Source organism: Lissotriton vulgaris, chromosome 2_1 (assembly GCF_964263255.1).
Source record: "Lissotriton vulgaris chromosome 2_1, aLisVul1.2, whole genome shotgun sequence".
NCBI lineage: Eukaryota > Metazoa > Chordata > Amphibia > Caudata > Salamandridae > Lissotriton > Lissotriton vulgaris.
The window spans coordinates 584702364-584718218 of record NC_141687.1 but is presented as its reverse complement, the minus strand read 5'-3'; the positions used below and the strand labels follow the sequence as shown (position 1 = coordinate 584718218).

The 15855-nt window shown below is 42.3% G+C and overlaps 1 protein-coding gene across 3 annotated transcripts in view; it reads right to left on the bottom strand.

The window, feature by feature from the left end:
• Positions 1-200: 200 nt before the first annotated feature.
• The window catches only part of LOC147730783 (uncharacterized), a 200598-nt gene continuing 184943 nt past the window's right edge, over positions 201-15855 (bottom strand). For all 3 annotated transcript variants that reach the window (XM_086958631.1, XM_086958632.1, XM_086958633.1), the window contains 5 exons: positions 11797-11935; positions 11272-11344; positions 7210-7366; positions 5525-5682; positions 201-1314 (listed from right to left, as the gene is read on the bottom strand). In XM_086958631.1, the coding sequence (XP_086814757.1) occupies positions 856-1314; positions 5525-5682; positions 7210-7366; positions 11272-11344; positions 11797-11935 (986 nt within the window). In that variant the 3' untranslated portion in view covers positions 201-855. The remainder of the gene's footprint in view (positions 1315-5524; positions 5683-7209; positions 7367-11271; positions 11345-11796; positions 11936-15855) is intronic.

Below are 15855 nucleotides of genomic sequence, written 5' to 3'. Positions count from 1 at the left end.
TGCTGCTAGATTCTCTGTACTTATTGAAGGTTTAAATTTGCGTTTATCTGCACTTTATTGCTACGCCTTGCACATTGGTTTTATGCTATTTATTGACTGTAAGCTTATTGTTCTATCCCGTTTTTTAATTCTTCTTGTATTTTTATGTTGATGAATGTATGTTATATGTAATGCATGTATATTAGCAGTGATGATTGTACTTTTATGGATATTTTATATCCGAATAAAGACCATTTGACTTGACTTGACTACATGTGCTATAAACACTGACATACTGCAGCATTCTTTTTCCCCCACATTCCTGTGCCCAATTAAGAGTGTCACTCTGGTCATGTTACAATAGGCCTTCAGTTTTGAGTCCTAGAAAACACATAAACACTTTATGTAAACAATTATCAGCAGCAAGTAAGAAGAAGCCCTCTGACATCTGACAGTCTATATCTTTGAAAAAAGTATCACTTTCCTGACAAATATCCAATCTTCTCTTTATTTTTCATTTTAAAAGAGAATTCCTTCCAAGACCTCAGGGGGTGCCACAGCATCCCCTGCACCCCTAATTCCAGCCGCGTATTTCCTATGTAAGCAATACTTTTACTGTTTTTTCCTCTCAAACTATTGTGAGGGTGAGCTGCGGCTTCCTCCCTTCCATCACATCATCTATCTGAAGGGCTTCAGAGACTCCCTTACCTTTCCTGGAGGGTAGCATCAGCAACATACTTAAGTAAATTCTTCTCCACCAGTTTTTCTAAGGTGAACTGATATAATTCTCCTAAACTTCTGAGGTAAATTCCTTTGCTTCCTTTTTATCTGCTCTTCTTTATGAGATTGATTAGACTCCATAATGTTTAATACATTTCAAGCAACAGTCTCAAATATCTGCTCCCCCACCAGGATTTCTCCAATGCCTTTCCCTTCAGTGGAAAGGCCCTCTGTTAATTTTGGTCGATCTAGAGCAACCTTCTCAATTAACTCTGTCCCTTCAAGCGTTTTTTCACTGTTATTCCCCAAAATGGGAACGGTCTCTCTGCTCTCGGATACATCTGTAACCAACTTCTCAGATGAGCGCTCCTTCGCTGGGTTATCTTCAGTGTCCTTGTGAAGACTATAAAAAGACTCTGTACCCTCCTGGGCAACTCCAACAAAATGTTCAGTTAAATCTTTCCTGTTGGAGATTTCTTGGATGTCCTTTGATGTACCCGAGGGATCTTCTTTACCTTCTGAGGAAACCCCCTTCATCTTCTTCCCACTTCTCCTCTGGCCTTGGAAAGAGGGCAGTGTCACACTGGGCTCCAGGAGATTCAGCACAGACAGTTTCTGTACGATCAGGTCAAGGAAACTACTGAGGGGCGAGGGGAATCAAAAACAAAGAACGAAAGGTGGAGAAGGAGGGTGTTAAGAGAGAACGGATATGTAGGTGTGCCAGGCCTAGAAGAGGAGGTTTACAAAGATGTGTGAGGTTCTTCTCACTTACACAGCAAAGAAATATGTCATACATTAAGGCACAAAGTTACTGCATTAAAAGCCCGATTTTCATTCGTAAATAAAAAGGATCTTACCTGGTTAGGGTGAATGTGTGCTCATGATCCACTTGTCATCTCACCTTCTTGCTATTAACGTATAGGGTTCCTGAGCTATTCTTGTGGTTGCACGTTCCTCTGTTTTCTTACTTTTACATTCCTTCAACATAAAGGGGGGGTAAAGGGTCCCTTCACTTGTCATTGTGCATAGCTTGAGGACATTTCAATGCAGGAGACCTCACAGCTGTATATTTCAGGGTTTGTGGATATGTTTCCCTACTAGTCTCACTACACTGCAGACATTGGGCAGTACAACAACTCCCTATTGATGGAAACATGTGTGTCTTTGCACAATACAAGGGTGCTAAACGTCATCTGGTACAATTAGGACTCTGTCATTTTGCGACAGTCAGTGCAATTCTCTGTCAGTTCTGAGATCACTGTCTCTCTTTTAAGCACCTGTTTTCTACAAGTAAAAGCTGCACACAAGTTTTGCATTGTATTGGGACACACTGTATTTATTTATTTAATTTACATTTTCCTATAGAAATTCTCACCCAGGAATAGCTATCAGTGTGCTCTAGTTTTCTAATAACTTTGGAAACAGAGGTCACGTCTTAGAAGCAATATGCTTCCTTACGCGGCTCAAAAAATTGTCATGGAGTTGTCACAGAACATTCATATGTACATTCATGCGTAAATCATCATCAACTTCCTTCAAGAGAAGCGTTGAGGTCTATTGAATAAAGAAATGTTGAGATCTATTGAATAAAGAAGTGAAAAGCTAGCATAAAAGCTGACGGTAGGACAAAAGAGTGGTAGAAACAAAAACGGTTTTTGGGGATCGAGTGAATCATGTGATCAATGTTATGATAGAGTAAACCAGAGGGATAGCTCAGGGCTATTGTCGGTATGGAAGGCACATGCGATTCAGAGCATAAAGAGAAAGTTGGTTCATCGTCCTGTGCTGAAAGCCCAAATTCTGTTGTTATGTAAATTGAGACACTCCTAGGATCCAAGTATATGGACTAATATAAACTTGGGGGCTGGATGGAAGGGTGCCTTGATGCCACAAAAGGGCAGGGGAATTCAGGAACTTAGGTATACACATACAGCCCCTATGTCTGCCATTACCCCGAGAGGGGGCTTCACCTAAAGTGTTGTGTCATCAATATTGGTATCAACAGGAGGTAAAGAAAGCCACCAATACTGGAGAACTTTAGTTACTGGTAAGGCACAGTATCTTCTCCGTCATTGGGTCTTTCATAATCGTGTGCTTCTGAATGATAATAACACGTAGTATAAACAAATTGGAACACAGGAGTGAGGCTCATCTTAATGAAATATGATTTGGAGCACCACCTGTCCCACTCTAACCTTTCTAATCTGTCATGATTTGGCTGCAACAGCCATCAGTGGTATAAGGTAATAGTGAGGTGTAAACCCTACTCTGTTACAACACAAGTTGCAGGGTGAGTGTGGACCCTTCTGTTACTAAAGGGTTGCAGTGAATCAGGAGACTGATCTGGGTGTGAAATTTAAAGTATCTGCTGATTTACATTATTTATTAGAAAAAGGACTAAAACTATGGTACCCAGGTATCTACTCTTTTTAAGGCTCAGTTCGTTTTTTACAGATCTAGGAGAGATCCCAGAACTTCTTCAGAACACATGCATCCATTCACATAATCATACTCATCACATGTTGAGTAACTACTCTTCATCTCGAAGCACAGAACTCTCACAATATTTGTCACATGGGGAAAGAAATAAACAGGAAGTTCCTATATCATACATGTGGAGGCTGTCTTGTGTATATACCCATAAGACATCAATGTGTATGCATCGCCAAATTGGTCCATATATGATGTGCTTGCAATTCTCGTGATTTATCTAATAGAAGAAACAAGTACAAGGACCACTGGTGAATTGTGTGTATCAGCAGAAGTTGCCACTGTTTCTCTAGTGGAATGGACTATAGCTTTGCTTAGTACCTTGCTGTAGGCATTGGCCTAGGCCATGGCATACACAATGTTATCCATCTACCATCTAGAGATGCTGCCTTCAACCTTTGACCAAGGCCGAGTAACATCACACCAGTCTTATAGCATCTAGGTTGTGAAAACACTTCTCCGCAGTTGATGTAGAAGTGGGAAAAATAATTTAGTGAAGTAACTGGATTATTTCCTATTGTCTGCAATGGTATAGTTCATTAGACTCTTGACTACAGTAAGAGCTGTGTAAAGAGTGCAAATAGGAACCATTAAATCTGGATTCGGCATCAGAAATTGAATGAATATTGGGGGGTTTCACTGAAGACAAGTTAGGATAAGAACCCATGCTGACCATTCAGATAATATATTTGGGGCCAACAACCTCACAAATGTTGGTAGTGCCTCGTGGCTTCAAACAACAAAGAAGCATGCCATCGGTATGTATAGAAATGAAAATCCAGGCCATGAGATATGGTTCTATACAGCAGTCAAGCAGCCAAAACGCAGCTGACCATCAAACCAAAATAGTTCACAAAGAGCCAGGGAGTGTGCTTTATCATGCACAGCCTAGTAAACATGTCATCCAGGCAGAGCAGGGACTGATGGGGATTCGCTGTCTGAGGTCTGTATGCACGCCTTCCTGTTGGACATCCATGAACCCCTGGAGGTGGAAGGTGACGTGAAAGTTTGTTGACTAAGGAGGAGAAGTGGGGAGGGAGGATGTATGAGCAGAAGAAAGTCACTCTTAAGGGGAGATAGGTCGGAGTCACAGGAAGATCCTACTGCAATAACAATCGGCTTGCAAAAGGAATCCCAACAGCTACGACAGCTATCCCAGGATGCAGCAAGAGTCCTGAATACAGGGCTTTGGGATGATGCAAAAGCAAACCGCACATACAAAGTGTCCGGCAGATTATCAAATTGACCCACAATTGATTATAAGGTCAATAATGAACTTGGAAATTACAGCAAGTAAGTGAACATGAATATTGCAGGAAGGAGGCATGGATACTTGGATGAATCAGCATCTGTTAACAACATTAGGGAACAGGCTATAGGTTGGCGCCCCTCTCCTAGTACTTCAGAAATGATGGAAGATTCAGAATACGAGGACCAGACAGTTCTTCAGTATGCCCATTTGGACTCACACCGAACAACCTTCATTTCCTTACACTCACAACCTGTGGCCAGACGCATATCTTCAAAGCAATGTGCATTAAAAATCGAGCAATACATGAAATTAGAGCACTATTCAACACAAGCTCTATACCATTCCCCGCGAACAAAATCACTACATTAATCGGTCACGATCCCCTAGTTCTGGGATGGTTATAGAAAATGTCATGTCTCAAGAATTTGCCACTGTGTGGTTGATCATGGCGAGTGCATAATCGTGCAAACGGTATGACAATGGTGAGTCTCTTTTCTTTGCAAAAATCACCGAGATATTGGAAAAAACATAAATAAATGCATGCATTTTCGCACTCTCTGCAACACCTCACACTTATGGGCACTAAAATTAATCATACTTAATCATACCATGAAGCGTGTCTGGACCCCACACACCTCATTCAGTATCTCCAAAACAGGACAAACTCCATCCAGCATTCTATCAACCATGCACTCTGAATGGGCTCCTCGAACCCAATGCAAATAAAAGCACTTTTTTGACTTTATCTGATAGATAGATAGATAGAAAGATAGATAGATAGATAGATAGATAGATAGATAGATAGATAGATAGATAGATAGATAGATAGATAGATAGATAGATAGATAGAGAGATAGATATTCTCTACAATACAGTTGCCAGGCTGTGATAAACCATGCATCGGACTGTCCTGCTAATAGCAGTCGCTCGCCTGTATTGAGATTCAAGTAGAGCAGTGTGCTGTTAGCACCGCTATGAAGGGAACTTACTTTCTACACTTCTACTAAGTGCAAGTCCCATACTTTCTCCTCCAGTGTTACTCACTGCATTATGTCTGCTTCCATGACTTAGACAAAAGGATACATTTTGGGCACTCAGCGGTGGCAGACTTAGCACTGATGGCGGCTGCGTGAGGCGTAAGGCGCTGCCCGATCCAGAAGGGTGAAAGTATAGGTGGGCCTTGGGGGTGAACAGGTGCCCAAGCTTTGTGGGCATGTAGAGGGCGGGCAGGCAGACATCATCTGAAAAGAGAGTGACAGAGTTAGCCGCCAAGGAGAGAAAAGCAGGGAGAAAAAGAGTAGGTGAAAAAAGAGAGGCTGTAAATGCAGGGACATGGAGGACGGAGAGCTACAACTCAGGAGAGGAGAGAGGAGAGGTAAAAAGGGGGCACAGAGCATCTGTGAATGAAAGTGGCTACAGCCCAGGGGAAATACCGTATATCAAGAAATGTGGAATAAAGTGAGGAAAAGAGAGAAACAGGGGCAGCAGCAAGAGAAGGCCAAGAATGGCAGAGAGAGAGAAAGAAAACTGGAGGTACATCAAAGGGGGCAGTGAAACCATGAGTAGAGCAGTGAGAGCAGGAACTGTGGAGTAGGCCATGAGTGCAGACAGAAGGCAGGTTGGCAAAGGAGACTGGAAAAGAAGAGCAAGTTGCATTATCTCAACCCCTTTCAGAGTGGTGAATGCACGTGTAACTCTGAAGCTCATTCATCCTGTGGATGCAGCTGTGTGACTCTGAAGCTCAGCCATCCTGTGGTTGCACCTGTGTGACTCTGTGTATGCAGCTGTGTGACTCTGAATCTCAGTCATACTGTGGATGGAACTGTGTGACTCTGAAGCTCAGTCATCCTGTGGATGCAGCTGTGTGACTCTGAAGCTCGGCCATCCTGTGGATGCAGTTGTGTGACTCTGTGGATGCAGCTGTGTGACTCTAAAGCTCAGTCATCCTGTGGTTGCAGCTGTGTGACTCTGAATCTCAGTCATTCTGTGGATGGAACTGTGTGACTCTGAAGCTAAGTCATCCTGTGGATGCAGCTGTTTGACTCTGTGGATGCAGCTGTGTGACTCTGAAGCTCAGTCATCCTGTGGTTGCAGCTGTGTGACTCTGTGTATGCAGCTGTGTGACTCTGAATCTCAGTCATACTGTGGATGGAACTGTGTGACTCTGAAGCTCAGTCATCCTGTGGTTGCAGCTGTGTGACTCTTAAGCTTAGTCATCCTGTGGATGCAGCTGTTGGACTCTGTGGATGCAGCTGTGTGACTCTGAATCTCAGTCATACTGTGGATGGAACTGTGTGACTCTGAAGCTCAGTCATCCTGTGGTTGCAGCCGTGTGACTCTTAAGCTTAGTCATCCTGTGGATGCAGCTGTTGGACTCTGTGGATGCAGCTGTGTGACTCTGAATCTCAGTCATCCTGTGGGTGTAGCTGTGTGTGTGACTGAGCCCATCCACACTGGTGGGTGCACCTGTGCGTGTATGAACAATGCCCATTTACACTAGTGGGACAGCTGTGATTGAAATAAACTCATTCACTTAAGTGTGGTGCGTCAGGGTGTATTCATGAATCAATATTCGACCTGAAGTTGCAGTTGTGTTTGACTGAAACCTTATCACAAACTGAGTTCAGATCAGGTGTGGGCACGCGTATGGCTGACCTAACCCCACTCCCGTTGGTGAGAGCACTTGTATGTGACTAAAGCCCGTTTATCCTGTTGGGGGGTATTGCGAGAGATCAGAACTCATTAATAAGTGTATTTCCGCTCAGCACCTTGAGAGCCCGTGTCCTGCTCGGGAGGCGCTTGGATCCGGCGCTGGCTGCTCAGCTGCCGCTCCAGGCTCTCGCTGGAGGCCGAGCGCAGCTTCTCCAGGGCGTTCTGTTTATTCTTCTGCATGACGTCCTGCAGATACTTCATCCGCTGCCAGACCTAGGACAGAGAAGAAACACCACGGCCAGGATAATTCTTTCTGCTTGTAGTTATAGCCCTGTAGTGTGGGCTTGAAAGTCCCACCCAGAGCTCAAAGGTAAGCGGGGATTGTTCAGCCAGTCCCGATACAGGAAGCTGCTAATAGGCCGGAAACTCAAGATTCATAACAAGGCCTGTCCTGTGAGCAAAGAGTATTTATAATTATACAGGCGAGAGAGCAAACAAATGGTAATCCGAGGTCTCTCCCTACCCTTGCCAGAAACCAGATATAGGAACAAACAGCAAAGGGGAATATTTACACGCCTTGTAAATATGGGCCCCTTTCACGCATCACACACCATCCATGGAACTTGACACATGGCCAGATTTACAACATTTGGTAAATCTGGGAATGCATCAGAATCCGAGGCGTAGGAGACGCATAAAAACAGGAACATTTCATTAATTATTGTTTTTGTGCAGGAAGGTATTGCTTCCTGCACAATAACAATCATCGCCGCAGTAGAGGCACCCTTGCAAAATGATGCACAGGGATGCGCCGTATTGTTAATCCAACGCATCCCTGTGCTTTGAAAATGGCGCAGCATGGCGCAGCTTAATGGCTTTCAGCGCAGTACGGTGTCATTTTCTTGTAGATGAGGCCCATTGAGTCTTCAGATCTTCGAGGAGGTTCCAGAGGTAGAACATGATGCAGCAAATCATAAAACTGAAAAGGGCATTCAGCAGGACCCAAAATTGAAAGACAAGATTTGAATACCACAAAGGAAATGCAAAGGACAAAACAAACGTGCAGAAATCCTGAGTCTGGGTGCAGACCGGACAGCCTGAAGCAAACACGAACAATCCCCAATATTGCCGTTTGATGATCACAATGTTACTCATTTATGTTGACTCAGCACTGTTGACCGAGATTCGTTCTCTGAGCGTGTCCCATCTAAGGAGCCATCTTAGAATCGGTCTTGAATGTCTTTCTTTTTATTATGGCACACATGTTCAGGCAGACTAACCTGAGCCATGAACTAAACATGGAAGTGCGAGTTGCGAGACCCACACTTGCCTCTGCCACAACCACGAGCTCCCATCTGGTGAGTAAAAGACGAGGAGCAGGTTTGGGTCCTAGCACCGCATCCTTCATTTTGGAGAAGGCCATGGGTTAATATATGATATTTAAAGGGAGGCAATCATTTTGGGAGACCTGTGCACGACCCTTTCACGCCATTGGAAACCTGCACACCTACCCACATTCGTGCCCATGTGGGTGAGACAGACAACGCTTGTGAAGGGAATCTGTAGTGGTGAATAGACTCTTCGCCAATGGCTCTTCTCCTTCTCCACCAAACAATGACAGTAACTTCTGAGGTGACATCTGCCACCAAGATCTACAGAGCCATTGGCTATCTGACAATCATGGTACTTCCTGCAACCTCACACCCTCCTCTGCTGCCTAAGCTCTACTCAGCCATATGCCCAGGTTTAGGTCTAGTATATAAGGAAAGCTTGCACAGCTACTAAAAATGCTGTATGTAGTGTGTGCTGTCCAAGAAAGCATGAACTGTTGTTGCTTCTGTTGCCCTTGTTCTATGAGCGAAAGAAAATTCTGCTGCCATCATCTGCCATACACCTCTCCATTGCGTTATGCAGATTTGCACTTCTACTGTTTACGCTGTAGCTGTGTTGTGTGCTACCACCAATAGCATCTTTTCACTATACAACTGAGAACTGCCATTGCCAATCCATGTTGTATAACTGTCTACCATTGCCTTCATTTATGCAAGTTAGCTTATGGAGGGGAATAGCAGACGATATGGAATGAACAACCCATCAGACAGGGAATACTAAAAACAAAAAGGTGGGGTCTTCTTTACGGATAACTTTTGGGAAGAACTAGCAGGACCATGAACTATCCATTGCCTTACTGTGGCGCCTGGAGAAAAGACTTGGTAATTGTTGCCGCAGAGGTTCTGGTCCAATAATAGTGAAAAGATGGAAGCAGATGTCACCAAAGATCAGGAATGAAATACCTGTAGAATATCTTCTTTGTATATGTTCTATATCGGCTGGGTACATTCTAAAGATGAAGATGCATGGTGCTAACCGTGAGTGTCTTCAAGTTTGATTATAGTAAACAAGGATGTAAAAAGAGAAACTTCACCTGATATGTTTCATCTTTTATGGCCATTCGCACCTATGGCTTTTTCAAGAATAAAAGTAACAGAAAGTATGTTCGTCCCCATGAAGTACCATTAAACTAAAATGCGGGGAAAGGACTCTTATGTGAAACATTACAAACTTGAAGAGCGCACTCAGCGATATGTAAGACATCTACTTTATCACAGTTACACCTACTATCCTGAGAAGCACCTGTTTATCAATAATAGTGAAAAAATGAAGAAACATTTATGCAATCGTTGTGAATTAGCTGCACTTTGGGTAGAGATTTCTATAATAAGATATGCTCAGTATCAACAAACGCAAATGTAGGTACCTACCAGTTGAACTAGAAGTAAATGTACGTCCAGTCCAGCTACAAAGAAATTTCACATGAGAACTAAGTATTGGAAGGAAAGGAGGTGGCCCATTATAGTAGCGGCATTAGCGGGAACAAGTTGGAAAATAATTACCACATTGAGATTCTTTTCTGTGTAAATTAATGCTAAGGCGATAGTCTTTTAAATATATATTTCCTGATCTAAAAATTCCACCTGCACTATGCAGGTGTGGCATTTGAGCTGCTGGATATTGTAATCATTCTGGCTTTGCTGATATTTTTATTAAGATGGCTTTTTGTGCCTCTGCAAATATAGAGAATGTGATCTATGCAACACCCCCATGAGGTTTATATTCAGAAGACTTGTCATTCATAACTAGTTTCTTTTGAAGTGGCCCATAAACTAATTTGGGTACGGTATTGCATACCTGGCTCCTATTACCCTGTAAATAGACTGTATAAGTGAAGTTAAAAAAACATATTTGGATACTTTCTTTAAGCCTTTCTAGAAGTATTTTATTTGTCAATGTTTAGTGTGCAGAACCCGTGGAGAAAACCTACTGGACAGCAATATTCCATCTTGATTTCTGACGGAGGTATATAAGTGGAATACATCTATAACAGTCAATATATAGTCATCCTATCAATAGAAGTTTTTTAATTTTCATAGTTCAACTATTGTGTCCTTAGTATGTGAACTGAGCCCCCTGTCAAAGGGTTTATTTATTTATAAATTTTTATTGCAATTGTATATTAACATGTTTGGCTACACAAAAGCAAATATAATTAATACGACTTCCTACTAGTAGAAAATCTCCTTCGTGTACCTTTGGCAGTAAGTAGAGGGCAGGCAATGTAGGGTGTTCAGTACGCATATGTCTTTTTTAATCCTTCCTAAATAGGTAAAGCTTTTTCCGCTGTTCTAGTCTGATACCTGTTGACATTTCAGATACGAGGTTCTTGTCTAGATAGATTTCTTTAGAATGCATACGTGTTCTATAGTAGCTGATCACGTTCATAGATCAAGACATCTGGTTTTAATATAGTTTCTGTAGTTTTTTGTATGAACAAATGTCTCTTTGGAGCGCACGTTAGAAAATCAGGATGTATAAAGAGAAACTTCATCCAAAAAGTAAATCACCCTCTATGGCCAATCGCACAAAGGGTAATACAACCGAGAACAATGGTGTCACCCACGGATAGTAGGATGATTCTGGGAAGTGAGCATGTTCCACTGTCTAAGCATGGGTTTGATCATTTTGTGCCTAGAATCCTGAGCTTTATTTGACTCCCATGTATAAAGACCAAGCAAATAGAAGTGAGTAGGCATCTCCATTATCAAAATATAATCAACCATAATCCAACCATTCCCAAAACACACCCTATATCCAACCCACTCCCAACAGACTAGACTCACATCCATTGGAAGAGCTTTTCGTAGCAACAAAGATCGACTGACATCCTTTCCGTGTGTCCTCTGCCTGCGTGACCTGAAAATAAACACAAAGAGTTAAATATTACCAGAGTGCATGGCTGAAGGGAGCACCAGAGATGCAACAGAAATACTTTAGTAAGGTGGGTACTTTACTGGTGGGTTAGGATGCAACTTCTGAGAAGCCATTAGGAGAACATCAGCAGCTGAAAAAATCCTAGAAAGTTAGGCAGTACTGGAGAGGCCCTAAAGAGGAAAGGAGGGACAAAGTTGTCTTCAGGAAGAATACAGCATCAGAACAGACTTAAGAATGATGAAGGATTCAGAGGTCCTGCAGAGTATGGTAACAATAGAGAGAGGCCAAAATAGGAAGGGAGAATCAGAACCTTAAGGATGAAAGGATAATTAAATAGTATTTAGGAAGGAAGGGTGCATCAGAGCAGTCCTAAGGAATATGGGAACATTCCAGGTGAGCACTCGTAGGGTAGTCATCAGGACCGGTGTCCTCACCTGGCTGTCTCTCCTGTTGGTTTGCTGAGCTCTGTTCCCACTAGTGGTACTGGAGGCTCTTCATCCCAGTCTCTCTTGCTAGCATCACCATTTGGACTATTGCCATCAGCTCGAATCTGGGATAAACTCTGCAAGAGCTCTGTTAAAACAGTTCAATTGTAACTTTGGAGGATGGTAGACTAGTGCCATAGACAGATTTAGCAAAAGAGAGATCTGAAAACACTAAACAGTAGTAATTGGTGACTTTCTTGCCTGGTTTACCACTTTGGCATTAGCTACAGGAGTTACGACTGGAACATTCCCTAAATCTTAATTGTTTACTAATTCTAAATCCTAAATATAGGTCTAACACTACAGTTGATAACCACATAAGTAGGCAGATTGCTTGATTTATCAAAGAGTATAGCCTGCATTTCCTGGTTTATAATTTATGTCTTTGTGGGATGGATGCAAGCCGAGCACAACAGTGATAGCGAGTGTGCATATGCTAGCACTGTAGAGACATAATAAAAAACATAATATTCCTGTACAAAGTTGTATTATTAAAATTGATGGTGATTCCATCTGTGTCCTTTATCTTAACCTACAAAACTCGCTCACATTGGTTCTCCACCTATTCCAGCAACACTTTATCCATGTATAACCCACTGGATGATGGAGGTCAACTGGTAATCACCCTTGTCCTAGTTGCATCGCCTCCATTCTCCTCCATACTCCACCTACCTACCCACATCTTTGTACAATGCTTTGGTGTTATCTAAATACCTTTGTGTTATATAAACCCCAAACATAGACCATTCCCTAGTGGCCCTGCATAATTTCTTCTTTTCACACTCTTGTTTATTTATGAAAAGCGAAATATATTCACAAAGGCAATGTAGTAGATTTAAATATACGAAAATACAGCCAGAACTTCAGACAACTGAACCCTAAGCTATATCGTGCGGCTCAGAAGAGGGTCACTGAAAATTGCCCTCTGTTTAAAATCAATGCAGCATTAAACGTTTCCCATATCTGTTCATAATATGATCTAGAAGGGATTGAAGCATGCCACTCTATCTCTCTGCCTGCTCTGAGAACTATGGGCCAGATTTAGAGTTCTGATGGATATTCCATCCACCGTAATACAAGTGCCATAGGATATCATGAATTTGTAATACAGCTGGCAGGATATCTGTCACGCATGTGACCGAGTAACCCGTCCGCCCGCCGAACTCTAAATCCGGCCCTAAGTAAGTAAGATCCTTGCTTAACTTAGTGCTGTAATCTCTCTAGGACTTCTGGCAAGGCTATGCAATATGGCATTGGCGGTAGATCCTCAACAAATACTTAAAAGCTAGAACATTTCAGGCCACACATGTTTTTTGCTGGGGCCTACCTATTGATTATTTTCATACTTTGTCGTTCATGTAACAGGTACCCACTGTCCTCCCATGCTCTGGCAAAGCATTATAAAGAAAGGACATTTTGCTTCCCCTTACATCATTAGCAGAACTGCCACAACCTTCAGCCTCACAGCTATGGCACAAACTGCCATTTCCACAAATCTCATTTCTGAACTTTTGAGGGAAAGGAGGAAAAGCTGGAAATAGCATGATATGTGCTGGCCCACATTGAGATGGAGTGGTAAATTGATTCACCTGACTGTGGAAACAAATAAAGCCACGGTAGAAAGTCTGAAAACAGAGCAATGAACTTCATAAACAGCTGGTGATTCTTTGTTGTGAGTCTAAGCTATGTATGCTCAACCCTGATCCGAGACAAAAAAGGATATTCTTGAGCAGAGGAAAAAGCCTACATTGTACCAGACTTCCAGACTTTTTCAATTTAGACAAATATATCAAATCCTATCTGGCTGTGCCAGTGCCACCTATGTGGAGTCCTTGCCACATGTTCAGACCTAAGCAGGTCTGAGGACAACTACTAGGAGAAGGTCATAACATGAACTTCAACAGACTGAAAGTGATAACTGCAGAGACCCCTATCACTTTCTGACCAATATAAGTCTCCTCGGATCTAGAACTATCCAGTGTCGATTTCAGGCCACCTATGGCTAGACACTTACATCACAATTGAAGGGAAATTACAGTAAGGAAATGGATGTATGCACTTACTGGAAGAACATACTTAAATTATGGCTAGGAACAGCAACCCAGGAGCGCTGCTATCCCCATCCATCCATTTACCGCCATTAGTTCATCCTGAGATGCTGCTAAGGTCTGTGGCTACCACTTAGGGCAATCACCAGGGCCTGTTGGAAGTACCATCCATCTCAAGATAATAATGTAAAGTTTGCCAAAGTTATTTCGAGGGCCGCCTCTACGTACAGCAACTCTAATGTCTCCTCTAGATAGGCTCCCAAAGCACTACAGCGTCATGACTATTATTGTTTAGATCTGTTCGCGCTTCTACAAGAGCAACCTCTACTCAATATACCCCTATGGCCTCATCTACCTATGCAACCACTTGTGCCTCACCATTACCAGTCTGGGCTTGCATTAGGAGCCCCGGATCCTGGAACACAATCTGATTTATTGGGTTTGGTTTCTGGCCGTTTCCTCACTCCAACATTCTTCAGGTCCCTTACCTCTCCTCTGTACTCCAAGGCACATTATCTTCATGAGTGTGTCACTATCAGTTTATGACAAAACCACTGCTCACTGTATGAAATCAGTGTGGATATGACTTTACGTCCATGGGAATGCCTATTCCTGTTGCCTTGCGACTATCTAATTTGTTAGGGCAATATTGTCTGATCCTGTACGTGTATGACAGCACGACAGTCAATCCTGGTCACCGCGTGACTGTCTATCCTTGTCCTTGTGTCACTTTCCACCATTGTTTGAGAGCGACATTGTTGGAAAATATTACCTCTGTTTGAGAGTGACATTGTCACCATGTGACAGACTGACCCTATCACCTTATGATGGCGAGTCCTTGTCATAGTGCGACTGAAGGTATTCTACCAGAATGTTGTGTTTAAATATTGTAGCCAAAATATCATCTATCACAATATCTTGAAGGTAAGTATGCCTAGGTAAGTATAAGTTTACTATTCTTAATAGTTTCGCAAAATGCTGATTCTAAGACGGTTGCATAATTTCCTGCCTTGTTAATATTAATCAAATAGGAGGCATTTCGGGATTCCCCGGCAAATGTTTATGAATTAAGAAATGCAGTTCTGAAAGGAACAGCATACCTGCATTTCTGTATTGGAATTTATGTATTTTTATATTAAATTGCCCATTATTGGGAGAAGTGCAGCTTTTAAAAACAGAATTCTGTCAGGGATGACTCCAGGGGTGCTTTAAATGGTCTCCTGAACTACTGGCTTCTCCTCCTATGACAAGTAGCGATGACCCCAATCTGATCAATTGTTTGCAATCTCAATTGCTTTCTCAAAGGCATAGTAATGCGACTTACGTAGATATATCTCTCCGGCTCGTAAAAGGAGGTCTGTACTTGGCAAAACATTCTTTTTATAAATCTTTTTATTAACCAATGCTCAGTACATCATAACATGACTTTTACATCATCAACAATGGCAGAATCGATACATACTCAATTACTGTTGATTGTCATTCAGATACATAGATCTCATTTCTATTCCTGAGTCACTCTGCTTGTGTTGCACTCCCTCCCACCCTCTCAGTAGCTTAATATCCCCGATATGTCTGCGAGGTGGAAAAACATTCTTATGTCGTTGCAAAGCCTATATGTTTTGCGATTCACAGTCTTTGCAACCACAAACGCGTTTTGTACATGTAACCCATAGTGTGCTACGTTACTATGCACAATAAGGTCGACCTGAAAACTTTACTGTGATATCACTAGCATAGATGCACAGCAATAGCTGTTTAAGCACTATTATGAAAACGTATCCTTTTTTTGCTCCCAGCATTTAATATGCACTTATGCAGCTGTTGCGTTTTAAAAGTGTTTTCATTCATTGGCCTGGCAGCATTGATTGACAATATAGAGGAACACTCAAACAAATGCCAAATTTCTGTTTTTAAAAATAAATATGTATACAGAAACAGAGCATTTTCCAACCGCACT